Source organism: Apteryx rowi, unplaced genomic scaffold (genome assembly GCF_003343035.1).
Source record: "Apteryx rowi isolate R43461 unplaced genomic scaffold, aptRow1 scaffold_139, whole genome shotgun sequence".
In the NCBI taxonomy this organism is placed as follows: Eukaryota; Metazoa; Chordata; class Aves; order Apterygiformes; family Apterygidae; genus Apteryx; species Apteryx rowi.
In genome coordinates this window covers 350,636-370,663 of record NW_020447630.1, presented here as the reverse complement: position 1 = coordinate 370,663, position 20,028 = coordinate 350,636, and the positions used below count along the sequence as shown (strand labels likewise).

The 20,028-nt window shown below is 37.4% G+C and overlaps 1 protein-coding gene across 5 annotated transcripts in view; it reads right to left on the bottom strand.

Annotated features, from left to right (window-relative positions):
- Positions 1 to 20,028, bottom strand: part of COL4A3BP (collagen type IV alpha 3 binding protein) — an 80,190-nt gene that overhangs the window by 41,841 nt on the left and 18,321 nt on the right. For all 5 annotated transcript variants that reach the window (XM_026057428.1, XM_026057426.1, XM_026057427.1 and 2 more), the window contains exon 3: positions 16,504 to 16,620. In XM_026057428.1, coding sequence (XP_025913213.1) covers positions 16,504 to 16,620 — 117 coding nt within the window. The remainder of the gene's footprint in view (positions 1 to 16,503; positions 16,621 to 20,028) is intronic.

Sequence of the window (20,028 nt, the reverse complement as noted above, 5' to 3'; positions counted from 1 at the left end):
AACATTCTTACATCAGGAAACTCTAGAATATAAAGCGCAGCAGCCTTGTTCAAGTGGAGGCACCATTCTCACCTGCACAGTACTGCTATCGCCCAACAGGCAGCTTTAGAGCAAAGCAGAACTAACGCAGTGATGTGCCTGTGTCTCGGAAGGCTTATCAACAGGCAGATAAACTACCAACAAAACAAATGTTTCTAGATGAAAGAGCCACATATCCTTGTCTCCTATTCATCTACCTCAATTAGTTATCTTGTTGCTGCCACATAGGAACAGATTGTTTTCCCCCTCCGTTCAGCCCTTAGACTTTCACCTAGCCAGCAGAGTAGAAATCTTTATTAAATGCTTAATGTACTCCAGCATATGCAATAGGTAGCAAGCACTGGAGGCTGAAGAAAGTTGGAACTGTCAAGGATGAAAGAACCCGTAAAATGTTTGATGGAGGATTTAAGAAAAAATGATCCTACACCTGAAGAACAATTACAAGAACACATTATTCATTTTAAATTACAATTTTACAACAGTAATTGGGAAAAAGGAGTTTTACATTAAATGCAGTGCTTGTTTTGCATCTCAAATCCCATCTAATTTAACATATTTCTTGGCTTTCAAGACTTATTCCATATTCTTTCCATTTTCTTCTTGCTATAACTATCGTTTAATCAGCTCTCAAGATCTACTTCATTCAAAACTCCCCAAATACCAACGAAGGCTCACTGCGCCCATTAGATCAGAGTTAAACAATAGCAACAAAAGGGTTATATGAAATAAGGTACTCCTTGGGTCACATATATGTAATATTATATATTATGCCATGTTATCCAGATTCCCAGAGTTTCCAGGGTTCCAGTCCTTCTACTTGTCTCAAAATTAACTGTCTAGAAAAAGCCCAGTCTAGTTTAAAAATTCTTTCTGCACACAGAACCCTGCTATCAGTAGAAGCTTTAAACCTGTTTCCAACAATATATCAATACTGCAAAATAAAGATTCACATCTTAAGCACAAACTAGGCAATAGTCCTGTCCAACAGTAATTTTCTTGTTTATTTCCCCTCCAAAAGATTAACATACTAGGTAGAAAATGATAATGATGAAGCTCTGAAAGAATARCTGTATAAACAAAAAAGCAGTTCAGCATGACAAGCAAAAAGTTTGAACTATAAGAAACATTTGTAAAGATCTTAAGTCAAACACCTAATATACAATAGATGTACCTATATTAAGACAGAATTTTTAAAAAGGGAAATGAAAACATGAATTGGTTTACAAAGACTAACACGACCCAATTCTATAATCCTCAGGTTAGTTTGTGGGCCAAGAACAAGTCTAGCATTCCGTTTTCATCATGTTCAAGTGATAAATTAACATCAAGTGTTTAGACATAACACCTAGTTCCAGAAATAGAAAGGCAAAAATTTGCCTGTAGTACAGCTCTCACCTCATAAGGCTCAAAGCACTTTACAGACAAGTTTAGCTTATGCTAAGAACTCTGTGTGGCTGAGTTTCAAAGAAAGGGCACATCCGGGTATTCAAAAAGATGAAAATTTGGATCTCCAACAGGTAGTTGAATTGCTCATCTGAAGCAGAATGTTTTCCCATTATGAAATATCACATAATACATTACATTAACAGGTCAACTCAACAAATTAAGTTTCGACAGACCCTATATTCCTGCTGGGTTATTTATCGATATGTTTAAGTATTTTAAAAGATACAATGTAATCAACCCCCCAAGTCAATATACTTTATGACCACTAGAGGGAAATAGCAGAAAGGAAAACAGGCCCGTCCAAAGGTTACTATTGGTCAAAGCCCAAAAGTAACCCTTATCCTGTTTCTACTTCAGTCTCCCTGCACATAAACCTTCTCTTGGCAGACAATTAGAAACAGAGCAGTTTTACCTTTAGCCCTCATAATTACATTTGAAACACATTGCTAAATGAGTATGAAGTTTTCTGTGCCCTATGCAAGAAGTAATAACATCTATTACTGAATGACAATGAATTAGAAGTTGCACACATTTTAACGGCGATTAATAAAGTTATTCTGAAGTTGCCTCTGAATTAGGCAGGTCAAAACAGTGAACTAACAGCACGTTAAATTCCCAGTTAAGATTGTCCAGAGTCATTAGCACCAAATTAAGCACAGACAAGTGTTTAGGCATAGATTTCTTAAAACTTCATTTAACATTTTTAAATAATTAGGCTAATGTAGTTTAACTTTTTTAAAAAGAAAGCTTTATCTATTTATAACCTACAGAAAACTGAACATTTCTATCTCGAGTACCCATGTCCAAGTAAGTCTTTTTGTCAAATACAACTGCTCAGCCATTAGTCTGCAGCTGTCAAACAGAGCTCATTGTGGAAATAAGTTTTATATACTAGCCAGATTAGCAGGCATAGGATTTCTTTATGTATGGAGTATGCACTAAGTAGGTTCTCACCAAACTAGTTTTCCTTGTACGCATATGCGCATTGAGAAGCATCAGAAAAAGAGTGCTGCATGACTTATGGTTTTGAAAGGGTTTAACCAGGAGTGATAGAGTTATTTCATTTAAAATATAACTCATTTTCCCCATTGTAGTAAATTTAAGCAAGCCTAGGCAGTTATTTATACAGTTGTTTTATGCAATGCAATTTTCAGAAATCTAGTTTTTGATTATTAAAAATGTGATCTTACATTACATACATAATGTCAGCAAATATACCTGTAAAAATATAAAGTTCAGCCTCATCTACCACTACAAAAACCATACCCTACCATTACTCATTCATGCAAAAAGCAACAGGCTGCTTTTATTTGCTGAAAGGCAACACCCTCTGTGTGAGACAATAGGAGAAACAGCTTCAAGCACAGCGCAGGTCCCTACAGCGAGCTGACCTACTCTGCCCTTGAAGTTTCAAACCTGGGAAGCAGGGAAACAGCCCACAATCGGCTGCTTCCACTACACCGGGGCAAAGCAAAGCAAGGGATTTGGGTTCTAACACACTCAGGGCTTCCAAGATGAACATTATCTCCTGTACCGAACTGTAATTCTGGTGGCTGTAGTATCTTTAAGTTATGCATTAAGCTATGTGTCACTTTTTTTATTACTGCTTTTCAGAGGGGTAAAATGCTTTGAACCACACAAGAAATGAAGCCAGTGCAGTGCTGGGTACCAACACAAAATGCTCCCCACACCAAGCTACATCGTGTACTACCAATAAAACAAGTAGTTTAGTAGCCTTCTGTAACTCCGACTTCTCCTCATAGCCCAGCTGTCTTGTTCAATTGCAGCAGCACTGTGTTCAGTATACACCATATAAGCACTTCTGGCAAGAACATTTGTGCCTTAGCTGCACGCCGCACTGCTAGAAGGCTAGATTACCACAGAGACATACTGCTCGCATGTCTTCAGAATAAAGTAATTTACAGGTTCACATACTCTCTACACACTGATAAAATCCAATCCATTGCTAGTTCCCATAAAGTGGTATATCACCGCAAAATTCATCATGAGAAATCCACCCAGGGGTTAAGAGCTGGGTAACTGCTCCAAGCACTGATGCCAGTGTCTGCAGACACTGGACCCGGGGGTAACTCTCCCAGTGAGTGGCTGCAGTCCAGCTGCTACCTGCTTTGCACTGCAATACATTGGAAGCTGGATTCTCTCCATTGCTAGGTGAGGAGGAGAACGCAGCCTGCTGGTAAGCAAGCAAGGTGTTCCTTGCCCGTTCTGAACATCAGTGACAAAATGCAGACTCTGGTGTCAAATCTTTACATTCAGGCAGGTCTGCATACAGCCTAGGTCATGCACAATAAAGTATCAGCAGAAACCTGAACCTACCGCTTTTTCATGCAAAAGTATCCCAGGTTGAAAGCTACTCCACAGTCTAAGATAGTAAAATAAAATTCTGCAGAGTGCCCATGTACCACAGGGCTCTATGAAGATAAGGCCTCTCTTCAAGCATTTTGTATAGTGACGCACTACAGATAAACGAGGCTGGTAGTAAACCACCTTTCCAGCCAGGTGAGGCACACAAGCTTTGCTTCTAATTGCAGCCTTAGGCCACATATTGCAGACTTCCTCTTCATGTGACCAAGCCCAAATATGTAATGGAGCATGGGTTTTACTCTAGATGCATAGGGAAATACCTGGCCACTCACAGGAACCCTCCAGAAAAAGAGGCAACCAAGAGCTAAACAAATCGCCTAGGTGGCTATGGACAACTCTGGTATAGCTGGCAGAGCACTATCTATGCTGCTAAAAAAACGAGTCTAGCAACCACGATGACTTCTTCTGAACAATTAAAGCTAAACCAGTAAGTCTCTGAAGATCAATTAGATGCACTCAAATACTTCCCCAAGTCCTATCTGTTGTTTGATTAGATTATGGGAAGTGTAATTTAATTAGCTGTTATGGTTTATCTTCACACTTTCCTTTTTTACATTTCAAAATGGTAGGCTTACCGAACATTGTTACATTTCTCAAACCTACTACCACCACACCACAATGCATGGGATAGATAGTGTATTTCCAGCTCTGCCCAGTTTAGAATATCTGGGGACAGATTTAAACAAGAATGGGAATAAGAAGCTGCACCTCAGAACAGTGCAAGAACTCCAAGGAGACCGAGTTAAACCAGATCTTTTATTTTACGAGGTCTGAAAATTTGCAACTTCAAGGCAATAAGATCTCACTGTTAAAAAAGAACCATTTCAAGACAGGAATGGGAAGTCCTTCTGATGTGAAGTAAAAAAACACTGGCATGAACAAGGAACCAGAATTTAACTGTTATAAAATAAATGTGGTTTTACTGTACAATTACAGACTAACTTAGGCTGCAAGGGACCTCTAGTGCAACCTCCTGCTCAAAGTATGTCCAATCATCAATGTACTTGTTTCAGGCCTCCAACCCATGAGAAGGTATTCTTCAGAGAAAAATAGTTTACTTTTAGAACCAAAATGATTATTATGAAATGTAACTGGAATACACAGGCAAAAAAACCCTGCCTTGGTCAAAGTGAAACAAGCTGCATTGTTTATAATTAATCAAGTGTGTTGGGCTGGCATTGACTGAAAACTGTAGTTGAGGTTTAAACAGTTTCAACTGTAACTACTTATTAATAAAGCTGCAACTTTGAGCAGCTGTTAGAACATGGAATCAAGAACAGCGAAAGGGTGCCAAGAGAGACAAAGAGCTATTTTTTTCTTTCCTGAAAGGGAAGTCTCAACTGTTTGGAAACGACAGCATTTCAGCTTACTGCAGCATATGCTTATGTAGTAAACTAAAAGTGCTGATTCACTAGCTATCCCTGAAGTCTTCTTCCAGGAAATACACAATGACTAGCAGTAAAGTGTGCTTAGCAAGTTTAGTAACATTAGATGACAAGCAACACGGCATGTATTAAGAACACCTGCTGACAGCAATGCTACAATAATAGAACATGTATGACATGCAAGTTCAGTCTCTCTCTTTGAAAGAGCATTTTTGACTTAATTTTAACTGGAGTAACAAGCTTCTTTAAAAGACTAATAGTTGAGCCATGCATCTAATCTTCCCCTGAAAGAACAGCTTCTCTACAAGTATCAGTACCATAATGTAGATTAGGTCAAGTAATACTTATCAGCTTAGCAGCCCTTGCTATACTTGCTTAAACCAGCAACTTTGAAGTAATACAGAAATACCCAGAAGTTATTCCGTATTACTGAAGGAAAACGGAGACAGACACCTCTCACTTGATCTCTCCCCTCCCCCCCAAACCCAGCACACTAATGCCCATCCTCATACCAATCAATATTTCTAACACTTAAATACTAGGAGTTAAATATTAAACCTCTCTTCTTCCTCCTCCTCTCCCATTTAAAATAGATCTGTTCAACACACAAGAATCTTGATTCCTCTGTAATGAGTCCATTCACCTACATGACACTAAATGGATAGCCAATTCCTATTTTAGAGCACTGTGTTTTTACAGAGACAAAAGAAACATTTTGCTTATTTTTCTACTACATAACTTGTATTAAAAGAATCACCTTAAAAGCTTCCAATTTGGGCAATTCAAACAAGCAGAAGATCTCAACTCCTGCTCTTTTTAAAGAGATTTCTCTTTTTGAAGTCTCCCTCAGCTTTGCAGAATCCCATTAGCTCCTGCAGCTATCTATCCCCTATTTGCTTTTTTGGGAGGGCCATGGGCAAGGGGGGGAGGGTGACAAAAGAACCAAAAAGCCAGAGGCCTTGGTTCAAAGTTACCTCTGGTGAACGTTACTGAACCCGTACCATTGCTACTTGGGCACCCCACCCACGTGGCTGAGCAGCATCTGCTCCCTATGGTGAGGGTGTAACTCTGCTCTGTTAATATCAACTCAGCAATGAGTTTCGCTTTAATGTGAAGTTCCCTACTCACTGAAGAAAAACGCCCCTTAGTTTTTTTAGAGGGGAAAAAAAAGAAAAACTTGGATGCTGTATGTGCTTCCATCTACCAAGTTTTCTATTAAACTTGCTACACAGTACTGTGAATTGATGAGTAATAATTCTGAGTAAACAGCATGCAGATCTATTTGGCAAGAGTCAACTTCTAGCAATTTAACCACTCACTACTTTCATGTTGCAGCTCTGTACTTCCTTTTCTTCATAGCAAGAGCAGCACTTACACTGATTTGAAGGGGTATTTGCCCCTAAAGTCAAGCTTGACACAGGTCTAAGATTAATATTGTTTTTTGGGGGGTGACAATGAAAAAAAGAAGTTGCCCCTGGCAGATAGCAGTAAAGTCTTTAAAATATTGTGCACCATTCTGCCAGTTATAAGCACTCACACTCCCCTCATTACAATGCAGAATGGAGGATACACTATTAAAATTATCTACCACAATTTTCATAAAGTGAATCTGTAACACCCTCGAGTTTCCCATGAGAATCCCACTTGTTTACAGCAAGGGGACTGGTTACTTAYGGCTTGGCCAGCTGCATATTTAGTGCAATAGCTTACTTCTGATCACCTTAAGACTCATCATTGGAAAGTGCACAGAGATTATTTTAGGCATGTCCATCACCTTTCCTTAAATAGCATTACAACACTGTCAAAAATATTGACTGACAGACTCCAAACAGCTTAGCAGTTGTGTCACAGCCTTTCATGCTAGCTGATCTTGAGTTAGCACTTCTCAAAACATTATCTTTCACATGGCGTGGCATCCATGAGGGAAAGCTTTGCTAATCTGTATTTTGGCCTATAGCTTTCAGACATTATTCTTTAGACATTCTTCCAGACATTTCAAATAACCTGCTTAACCAACCTGGCTATAAAGTGATCAAAACATTATTTTAACCTTTAAATAGTCAATCCATAAATTTAGCTAATTCAAGTGAAAGATAAGTAAAGCATCTCAACTAAGTGAACTACTGGTTGGGGGCAGGGCTCAGAGAAGGGGAAATTCGAGACCTGTGCTGAGGTTAATGACTACCTGCTAATGCTCAGACAAGATGGAGGAGGGAACTTGTTCTAATTAGGAGCATATGGCAGACTGGTCACAGCTCTAATGGATACAAACATGTAAGATTATCTTAAGTCCACATACGCATACAGCTTCAGAATCCGATAAGCAGTTCCCATCAGAATAACACGCAAACTCAGCTTTTAATCAAGACACCACTAAACGATCTAGTCCCTCAGCAGCCAGCCAGTTTCTATTCTGACCATTCTTTAGAAAGTACTAGGTTAATAAACACAGTCCCTTAAGAAACTGAACCATATCCAAGCAGCACAAAGAATTATTTCTGGAAGGAAACCAAAGTCCAAGATAAGAGTTGGAAAGACCTAAATTGATGGAAGAATATTAAAAAACCAGTAAAACTCATCTAAACTGGAGAAGAATGAAGTTCAAGTTTCTGTACAGTTAGAGGAAAGAGTACACTGCACAAATACAGGATAGGCAACAATTTGCCAGGTAGCAGTTGGTTCTAGAGAGAAATCAGATTTAGTGGTTCACAAGTTGAACAAGTTAAAAAACATGATGTTGCAAAACAGGATAGTCTGCAGGACCCATGGAATAACCTTGCATTCTGTTCAACACTTAAGACAGTAGGAATACCAAGTCCAATTTGGGTGCTGTACATCAAAGAAAGGTAACTGAGTTCAGAGGAGAGCAACACCAAGTACCAGAGCATTATAAAATATTTCAATGAGAAGAAAGATTGAGGAAAGCAGAGCTGTTCAGACTAACAGATAAGACAAGAAGTTTTAAATGTTGCAAAGATGAAGGAAACAATCTGTTCTCCATATTGACTGTGAATAGCACTAGCCTATAAAAGAACTCAGATTAGATGAAGATGGTGGGGAAGAAGAAATCTTTAACAGCAGAAACAGGCTAAAGTGACTTCACAACCTGTCACTATTATAATGCTTAATACTTTACAAACTTCTAAACAAACATATCATCCAATAACAATTCAGTTCAAATGATATTAGGGGATTAGGATGAACTTTATGACTCTCCAGGACATCCCTTTTAGCTTCTTTCTCCTCCAATACCAAATGCCAGTAAGAATGGCAGTAAGATGTCCTTGAAGATCAAAAAGGGAAAGCCAGTATTCACAGGTTAAAGGGCTGGTGAACTTCAGTAGAAGACAGACAAGGCGCTTAGAGACAGTAACATTCTCTTGTGTATTTCCCACTTTAGTCTGAAAAAGATTCAAGCCAAAATCAAAAATGAGTAAGCCTATTACTACAGAGTTCAGGCAGACTATGCTTTAACTTGACTTAAAAACATGTTAAACAAGTAACCACACCAAGAATTAATTTGTAAACTTGGACATTTTAACATAAAAAGCAAAAACTGTATTCTAGTAGTGCTGAAAAGACACCACAATCTCCAAAATTTAGCTGGCTCTCTTCTATACCAATCCTTACCTTCTTTCAGAAGTACAGTTATTTTAAGGCCTCTTTAAAAATTAGCCTTTTTGTTTGTGTGCAAGATCCAGTTCACTCTAGTACTTTGTGTACTGTGTGCACGTGAACTACATTCATACTAGTTGGTCAAATTCTTACAGCAGAGACTAAATACACATTCCAAATTGTCAGCATGTGAAAGAAAAATTCTGAATTCTATTTGCTCATCTCCAGTCGAACACCAGGCAAGATAACACTGCAACCTGAAGCAATTTAATAAGGAATGGTAGCTAACACCAAAGCTACTAAACAAGAAGCTGGTTCCAACACTTAGGCCACTGATGCCTGACTAGAAAAAAAAAAAAAAAAAAAGGAGGCCTGGTCACCATACTCCTACAGTCCTCACTATTAATCTGTGAAACAAAACAAAACGGTAAACAGTATTTACCTACTCCCATACCTCCCATACTTTCCTGTCTCTGCACTGCTGTTTCCACCTTAGTCAGTGATATTTGTAAAAAGTTAAGTAGGGAGAGGGACTGATGTTAGGACAAGATGCCAAATAAAATTAACAGATTAAGAAGTCACATGCTTTTTCTCCTCTTCAGACCTCAACCATTGCTGGAAAAGCAAATCATTTATAATCACACATTATTGGAACACCTAAACCCCAGGAGAGAAACTGGAAGGGGAAATAATTCTGAATATCATAGGAGTGATAGAGCTTTAGGAGTGCTGAAACAGACACTTCCCTGCTCTCCAAAATAGGGGATATCTGAAAGTTTATTTCAAAATAAATCAACGGAATTGTAATTATATTAGCATTCAGTGATCAACATTAGGAGGACACTGTTTGCTACAGATTACTTTTGTCAGCAACATAGTAGACAGTGTTACCAAAAAGTTATTATATATTCGTATTAAAGAATTATAGCATGAATGACTTCTGAAGGCCATTTGCACAGTATTTCTTCATGCACATACAGATATCCTATATAAACACCCATCTGAACTATGTATTTTAGCAGTTCCACAAAAGCTGCCAGAGAAACAGCACAACAGTATTTAATGTACAAAACTACTTATTGGTGGCAGAAATGTATACTTGTTTAGCTTCTATTAAAAAGAAGCTTATCAGGTCAGCATTCTGAATCAAAATACTTCTATAGCACTTCTACTCTGCATATACTTTCCTACTCATTCTGATACTAATTAGCTTACTAACATTAAAGAGTTTCAGTCCAGACCATGTCCCCTGCCCCCTCCTTCTCCTTCCTCCCAGTAAATTAGCTTCTCATGGCAGTAGAAGAGAGGGGTAGAAAAGGAGAACATAAAGCCCCTGTCCTTTCAGGCTTTTATAGCCTTCCCCACAGTTGCAGAAATCTGGTGAACAAGTCAAATGCCAAGTACTCTTCTACACTCTTCATTTCCTATTGATTTTCATTTCCTCAATGTTAGTTTCTGACCTGGTTATCTGGTCAGAAAGTTTATGCTATAGCATCCACAGCTAATAAAATGAATATAAGTGGTAAGTAGTACCAGTACAAAGTGACACTTCCAGAAACTTATTTCAATTAGCAATTTTTCAATATTTTATTAGTGCAGCAAACTAAAAATAATTTCATAGATCAATATTCATTTACATAACGCATTCAAAAGCTTGACTTAACAATTGTTAATATGAAACTTCCTGAGCAGACTGCTTCTAGATTGAAGGGATAGGCAGATGCACTCAGGTCTCAATCTGAATATGAAATACTTCAATTACAGAACAAGGCACTTAAACTACATACACTGTATGTTCAAAGGGCAAAAGTGCAGTTGAGCTTGGGTGGTTCTTATCAAGTTGGAAATGAAACTTAAGATTTCTTCCAAGCTTGAAAAAAGATAAATTGTTCTGGCATAATCTTTCCCTTCAGTTCATAAGGGGAATAACACGAAGGCAGAAGGCCAAGACTAATTTTAAGAAATACTTTAATATTGTACCTGATGTCCTCATGCTGTTTACCCAGAAGCTCATTTGTATTAACAGTAACATTTAAGCAATCTGGCATTAACTTGACCTTTTGGAATTGCAACAATTAAAATTGTTTGAGGGGGCTTCTTTAATAGTACTTGGTGGGCTTTTTAATATATTTAAGATATTTCCCATGTGCATAGCACTATGGTGCTCTGTTTTCAGCCATTTGAGGCTTTGCTTTTTTAGTGTTGCACTCATGTTAGACTGTACCAAAAGTCCACCTCTACTCCTCACCCTTTCATCAGATACCTACCTCCTGCCTTTGCTGCCTCAACATCACAACACTGTTAGCTGGACTTTTTGGGGGGCATAATAGCACATTCAAAAACTCCTGAAAAGTACATTGACAGGACAAAGCAAAATGCAGATGACATTGAGAGTGAAATTAATGACTCTTAGTACTTTGTATATAAGCTGTCACCTTTTCTATGTTATGCGGAAAATAAGAACCATATTTAGTGGTTAACAAATGTTTAATGTGAAAATAATTTCCAACTGACAATGTTCTTTTCGCAACAGTATTCTAAAGTGCCCTTTATTAACCACAATCAAGATGAACATGATCAAAAATTGAGAGCTTCTATGCAGGCAAGATATTTGCATATTAGTTTATGCCATACCCCATACTTTCACCGCTACAACTAACAAAAGGAAGAATAAACTGTACTGGAATAAGAAATTTCATCTGTACAGCTGTCTCAGAGGTCATCTTTCTAAACACAACTAAAAAGAATCATGAAAAACTGAACAAAAATGGAGCACTGATTTTTGCTTAAGAATCAGAAAAGATGTTTCTATGACAGAAATAGTATTGTTACAGTATGAACCACTCATGCAGAATTTCTTTCTGCTTTAAATGAAAGTTTCTGCCTTAAAATCTTAATTGTACTGCATCCGATTTGTAAATGTTTCAAGCAAAACCACTAAATGAAACTATGAACTAGGATCCACACATAAAGAAGAAACATTTCAAAACTAACATCCTAATTTTAGTTTACTAGTTTAGAAACATATCAGTGTTTAAAGGAAATGAATCAAATGTTTTAGTACTTTTATAAAAGTTTGACTCCATTAGCCTGCCACGGTCAATTTTTTGATTCTTCATTGTCCTAACTAGATCTGTACCTATACAGTAGTAAAACAGCTAATACAGTAGAGAAAAAGCTTGGGATGTAAGATATCACAAGAAATCCTTTTTCAAGGTACTCAGTTTTGATGCTAAACCAATGTGGATTTCAGTGTTCAAGAAAACTTAAGTTAACTTGCTCAACAAAATAAATTTATCTAGATGGTTCTTAGAATGACCTGCAATTCAGTCCCCTCATTTACATCTCAGGGAAGTAATGTAAGTTGGTAAGTAAACACATCTACTCTAACAAAATAGAAAAGATGAGTTTCAAATGATATAGACATAGAAACTCTGGGTAAGTGTAGTATATGTAAAAAAAAAATGCATTCTGCTTAAGTGAAAAAGTTAAAATCTTGCATGTTAATTCATTCACAGCATGTAGAACACCATGCTCTTTACTTGTTAAAAGTTACATGCTGCAAAAGTCCATGCTCTCTACAAACAAACCCAGACATTTTCTCATTCTTTCTCACAAAACAGAACTACATTTAAGTCAATTACTCTAAATTCATATTAGAAAGTCCATACCACATTTTCAAAATCCTGTAGAAACTTGGAGTCAGTCCTTGAATTTTTATTTAAGAGGAGAGAAACTTTCCAAGAGTGTCAATACTTTGTGCTCATACATCATCAATACTTTTACACTGGAGAAATAAGGGAGCCAGCTCTGCTGTTGAGTCCTTTACTCTAGCTATTAGATCCATCTAAGGAAAGGTCATTAGCCACCTTGCACCTGACTACCTCTTAAGGTAGGAGAAGAGAGAGAAGCTTCCTAATGATGCACCACCCTCACAACCAGATTATTTTGCAGATGAGTATCTGCTCAGTAAGTTTAATGAAACATTTAACTAGAAGAAAGGGCTGCTGGTTATGCATAAACTATTTCCTCATTTGGTTAACCAAGGGTCTTATCACTGTCCTCAGTTTTCCTCCCTCCAGCTTGGGGAGATTAAGAAATACTGTAGAAGCTGTAAGGTGTACCTGAAACATTTAATCTGGTAAGTACTCAGGATCCTCAGTACAGGGAAAGACTAATGCAATCCTGAAAAACAAAGAGCAGCAAATTCTAACAGAATTTTTATGCTTAAACATTAGATGTTTTACATTTCTGAGCTACCAGCTACTCATTAGTATTGCTAAGCAGTAAGTTTTTCTAAGTCTGCTCATACTCAAATTTAATACAAAGTTCATTTTAAATCAGTTTCCTCTGTTCAGAGCACAATGAAACATAGTTGCAAAGTTTCAGTCTTTCTTTCATATTCTAAAGATAAACAACCTTGTGACATCCTACAGTAAAGTCTCACAAACATACTTTTGTTAGCAAACAGCTTAAGCTGCCTACTAGAACTACCTACCCACTCAGTAAGCTACAAAGAGCCTCAAAAACAAAACAAAAAACCCAGTACTCTGTATAGCAATAGACTTGAGTTGATCAAAATGATTTGTTAGTACATGAAATGAAATTACTTTCCCAACTCAATTTTATCCAAAGTATTATATATCAATTCAAGAACAGTTTTCAAACAAAATCAATTTTTATCCACCAATAATAGTTTTTCAAGGGACTTTTGTTTGAGTGTTGGTAATCTGACCAGAAAAGTTCCTTTGGAAAAATATGAGTGTAAGTATAGGTAGTTCTAAAAGCTTTGCAGTAAGATGTGGTATTTTGTTTCATAAAAAGCAGTCTATCTTCTTCTAGTCTTAATCAAGTAAAGTTACTTAACTAAAACTAAGGATCATTGAAGTGTTCTTATGACAAATTCAATGGAGATTTAGATGAACTTCATGCCTCTACAAAAAAAATATCTTTCAGATCCTATCAGTGTTTTTAAGAAGCAGTAATTTTTGCTACAATAATTTATACAAATTCCAGACTAAGAAAATACAGCATTAACCACTCCATTCAGAAAACATCTTACTGGAATGTGACATCTGGAGAAATGTGTTCCCTTGATTTTCCCAAGTTATTTTAATATATTTTTACCTTCAGTCCTAGTTTTTGTTACAAAACAGCATTACCTTTTACTGTTTGCCTTGTCTTGTATTGATCATGGTATTTAGTTCCATACTACAAATAGAATGCTTTTAAATAATGTATTGCTTTAACATATTAAATCGTTTAACAATTTATTTAGAAGTGAGGTGCCATATCACTTTCTTCTTTTAAGAATGCAAACTACTGCTGTGTCTTGAACACAGTAAAACAGTACAGGATTAAAAGGAGTATATATAAAACCTTGAAAAATATCGAACTTCACAGCTACAAAACTGCAAACAACAAAAACTGAAAGCCAGATTCTGAACAGTGAAAGGCCAGTGTTACCACACTGGAACAGCAAAAGGCAAACTGAACTATTTTTGTCAGTTCAGCACATACAGAAAGAATTTTATTTCCACTTCCTACTTGTAGACTTACTTTTTCAGTTTAGGTAACACTCCAGAACACAAAACTCGTGTTTTTAATACCAAGCAGAAAGATAACTTTAATAAAACCATGAAACAAACACTTGTGACCCTTATCCTGATATCAGACTCCAAGTAAATACTGAAAAAGCTGGACAGGTAATTAGCTTCTAGAAAACCTGACTGCATTCCCTAAGCGTGAAAATAGTGAAGGCTGATACAAGTTGCTCTCTCTCCATCCCCCGCCTCTTAAAAATAAAAAAGGTCACTGGTTTCTTGCAAAGTATAGAAGTTTAAATTGTCCAAACCCAAATTAATATTTAAAGCAAAATCCCTTCATTAAAAAATTTAAAATGCATAATTAATAGTTTGTTCACAAAGAAGAATGCTAGAATCCATGCTGTTCAACATTCATTAGTGATCTGAACAGGAGGTTGAATAATATGACTAAGTTTACCAATACCACCAGGCTCATCAAGATAAAAACAGAAGCAAACAGATACTTCATGATAGCAACTGGGCAATGGGACAGGAGACAAAATTCCGTGTTGATATATGCAAGCCTTTCTTTGTGACACAAAGACAATTCCAAATTTACATATACAGCAATAAACCTTAAACTATTACCATTCAATACTTTTATATTATAAATACATGGTTTAAGAAGATTGTCAGCTCAGCGTTCAGCAGCAGTTAAGGACAGCCTTACAAGACTGAAGAACAGCATCAGCAGGACTCCCCTTTTAGGTGGTAGACAGTACAGTTTAAGCATAGGATTTGTTGCCCACCTCCCCCTCCCCCCCATCCCCAATCCTTCATGGTAGAGTGCAATGATTCAGTGCATGTTTCTGCTTAAGCCGGCCTTTGCATTAAATTCTGCAATTCACCAGTTAAATCACACAAACCTAATCTGAATTTCAGCCCAAGGTTAAGCAACTCAAGTTCTATGTCCCCACCACCCTATGCCTACAAAGCAAAGGTTCTGAAGTGCCAGCTCCATAGACATATAATCCAGCAACTTCAGGTACTGCAAGAACAAGAAGTTGCAGCATTTTGGTCTGAGAAAAATTCAATGGTTAACTCTATTTTCTCACTAGACTACAGAAAATAAATCCGGTTTTGCAGCTCAATTCTGTATGTTTTAAATGTTAACTCTGTCTCAAAGTGAAGGCAAAACGCCAAGCTGTAAATGGACTAATATTTAACTGAGAAACTATAGTGAGCTGTTATCAAAGGACAGCCTTTTAAGTTTAAGAACACTTACTGCTTGTAACAAGGATTGTCCAGTAAAAGATGAAGCTTCCTAGTTATATATAGTACTTCTATAGGCTATGCTTGAAGTTCAATGTAAAAATATTTACGTACTTAGATATCTATTATTTGTATTCTTGTAACACTTGTATACCCCAGATATAGGAGCTGTACTGCACTGGGCATTGTACAGTCAAACTGTAACACAGCGACTATTTTCTACCTGAAAACCTAGGTGTTTTATATGATATAGGCTTTAAAGATATCTGACTTTCAAGCTCTTTACTCTAGGTAAAATGAAAATAACTGAGTTAATTGGAAAAGACACGGCATACATCAGGAAGTTGAACTAAAATGCTGATGAGGAGGAGGGCCTTAAAAAGCAAGGGGACAAGAGCCAGTATCAGATACAGTAAAAGGAGCCAAAAGACAAAACAGATTAGCTTAGAACCAGAATAACCACCTAGGAGGATGGACTCTAAGACTAACAAGGTTAACATCTAGAACAGAGAAGAAAAGCCAATAATCAGTGAGAGAAGATGAACAAAATTAATAAAGAGCCACTTAAATATAAAGCAAGGGGTTTTTTTTTAAGCAAAAGAGAGGCTCAAGAAAGGTTCAAAGTTGTCAGTTCCCACTTCTCTAAACCCTTATCTGTGAAGGATAAGCAAGTCAACTCCTTTGGAACTTATTTAACATTGTTCTTCAGTCTCACAGCTTTCCTCAGTCATCCGTACCTTGAGTACTTCTAACGACTGTACAGTGAAGATTGCAGCTCTCCACAAGCACCAGCAGTTCTAATGAGGGAGTGAGAAAAGAAAGCAGAAAAAACATACCTTGTGTTGTTCTATTGCATCTACCCACTGCTGTCTGTGGTCTGGGTCCTGAGCTCGGAGGTACCAAACACTATCGTTTACACTAATATCAAATCGGCATTCATCAAAGTCATGGGGCTGTGAATGAAAAGTGTAAGAGTAGTCAGAACTAGCAATCAAAAATATTTCACAAAACATTTGACACTATAAAATGTTGTAACTTAAGACGACTTGTGATCTAAGTTACCTCGAATAACTGCTAGAATTTAAATTTTGTTTTCTATGTCTGAAATAATGAACATACACTTACATAATGAAAAATGCCAATCTTCTGAAACAGAAAAGCTAAATGACTTAATATATTTTTAGATGGAAGGAATACAAACATCATAGCAAACAGCACCAGTATAGAACAAAAAAGAGATTACAGCAAGGAAAAAAAAAATCTAAACAAAGCTGTGGCATCCTCTGCCTCCATCTCTTATTTTCACCATCTAAGACAGCACTGTCAGATAGTGGGGAGCAACTTGCAACCTCTTCCCATACCACCAAACACATCTAGCCTTCATTTCACATGCCTAAAATACTAAAAAGCTTTTACTAATATTGCAATGAAGCTGGTCAGGAAACTATAGGGGGAACAAAACAGCCATCTAATCTGCCTGGTGCCCACACAGTCAGTTCAAAATCTTGTCCCTAGCAAACATCCAATATAAAGCCTAGCAAGATGTTTTTTCCTCACTGAAGACTATTCTTAAAACAAAGAGAACATAACATGGGTGCAGCTGAATGGCTTCTGAATTTTCTGTTATGTTCAAATGAAAAATTATGCATTCACATGACTGCAGGAAGTTAAGGAAAGTGGTGTGATCTGGAGGACCATGGATATGGATCCATGATACCAAAGACAAGACTATACAGGTTAACAATTTTATAAGAACTGCTCTATGATATGTTCATTAATCTTGCAGACAACTGAAGCACTATGGATCACTCATGAAACACTCCACAAAAGTAAACTGAAAAGCAAATCTAATCTGTTGTATTACGCAAGAGTCCAGCATGTCAGTGGAATTTCTTTTCAAAGGATCTGGAATCAGAAGCTGCTTTCACACAGTACAGATTCTTTCTTGTTTAAGTATATTGAGAAAAAAATAGGACAACAGAAGCCAATTTGCAAAAAGAATGAGCTAGGAAAAGGTTTAAGGAGAAGCACATGAAGCTTTTTTTTTTTTTTTTTTTAAATGCAGCTTTGCATACTTGGTCAAGTATTTGAACTTTAAACTCCCCTCAGGAAAGTCAGCAACCTAGTCACATGAATCCAGCTACTAATTACTTAATCTCTGACCATCATAACTTCATTCAATTAAGAATGTTTAAAAACTGGTTATATACTGCTTTGTTTATACTGAATCACAGAACATAGTGATGTAGGGGACATCAAGTCCAGGCCTCTTTTTTCAAACAGTATTTGATACATTATTCCTTACTGTATCAGAGATGTTTATCTAGTTTAGGGTAGCAAACCTATCTGCCTTATCAAATTGTCAGGCTTATGAGCCTGTTCACAAGCCACCCCCTTTATCAGGCCCTCCTTTGGCCATGTGATGGAAGATACGCACAAAGCAACCACAAAGGAAGGGTCTCCCAGAAAAGCAAGTATGCAAACATCCAAATTGTTCCTCCTGTGGCACTATTCTCTTGCTCTCTCTCCGAGGGCCTTTGGGAAGATTTGAAAGCAACTGGTCTACCCTGTTGGGTAGCCTTGATGAAATTCATCTTAAAAGCTGGCAGTATTAGTGAACCACACTTCCATAAGCAACTTTTTCCAGTGCACAACTATCCTTGCCATCTCTAACCTAAACAGTGTTTATTGCGATTTAAGATCATTACCTCTTTGTTCTATTCAAAGGCAGGTTTATGTACTCCCTTTCTTTGCATAGCAGCTTTTAATATATTTAGAGAACTATGCCTGTTGGACACAGAGGAGAAATATTTTCCTTGAGGTCTAGCCGAACCTTTCAAACATCCTTCTGGGTTATACGCTGAATGTAAACTTCTGCATTATTCAATAGAAAATGAGGAAAGTTAGGAGGAGACTAGGCAATGTACAAAAAAGTCTAGGGTTACATCCAGCTTGCTGTGCAAATTCATATTACAGAAAAGCCAGTCTAACAGGTGGCCCTGTTAGACAAGTTGCTTAAACAAAGCAATCTCCACTAACAATGTTTAATATTGCATCAAAAGGAAATTCAGTAGGCATGACAGGGTTTGCTCTTGACAAGTACGTGTTACCTATCTACCATCTTACTTGCTGTCTGTTTTCCAATATTTTTCTGGCAACTGAAGTCAGACCCACTAACTTATTCCCCTCCTTTTCCTCTACCTCCTTTTAAAAGATAAGTTCCATGAGAACTCTCTAGACTCTGGTTTATCTTTCACTTCCAGCCAATTCTAAGTTCTCTACTATGCATTTTACCAAGATCAAATAAAACACCAGCATCACATGTAACCTGTTCCCTTCTTAAGCCAGAACAAGTCAAGTTACTGTCATTCAGCCCTTTTCTCACAACCTAGAATGAGTTCATACTTCATTTCCTTAATAACTTGGCAGGTTGTTAAATATGTAACATCTTTGGTATCATTTGTTATCTTCCTCTCCCCACTGAGCAGTGGGCAAACTCTTTGGTTTTGCTCTTGCTATAAATATGCTTTTACTGTTTTCTCTAGTTGCAGATAGTAGAGACCATAAAGTGTCTATCACCCTTTTTTCAGGTCTGTCCTTTATTCTAAATTCCTCCTTGGACTAGTTTAAGCATCTCCTTAACACTACTTTAAGCTTTTCCTTTTCTTTCTTCCTGTAGAATCTTACATACCTCATTTCATTTAGATCTCCTTCTTCTGAAGTTCACTATTTCTAGCCTACTGTTCACCCTCCTCCATAGCCTCAGAAGCAATTATAAAATGACACAGTTCTCAGCCAGCCACCTGACAAGATGCTGGAGGAATAAATAGGGATTTTCATAGGTAAAAAGCTAAGAACCTGTGTTGAGGCCAGCATATGTCCTACTGCTCCTGGGCCTTCCACAACCAATATAAAGCAAGGAAGTGAAGAATATTTAGTCACACAGGGAAGTAGAAAGCAAGCAGGAATTACTATCTACCCTCATGACCTAAAGCAGGTTGGAGAACTTTAGCTGCTTTTTCCTACCCAACCCCTGGCAGCCTCAAGCAGCATACAGACATACATAAATTGAGAGAGCACTGGGGAAACAAAAACCCAGCAGACCAACATGATACTGTGAGAGCATCTGAAAACCCTTACAGAGTTTAAGCTGAGGCTGGCAGACTGTTAGGAGTCTTGTGGCAGAGGCAGCCCATGTGCACCAAAGGCTCCTTCTAGAGCCAGTATTTCAAAAAAAAAAAAAACCTAAATCACAACTCTATGCAAGAATATGCTGCTTGAAACACTGTACTGACCCATAGTCCTCTAACATCTCCAAGCATCCCTTCTGCCTCCTTCCTATCTTCTGAGGCACCTGTAAA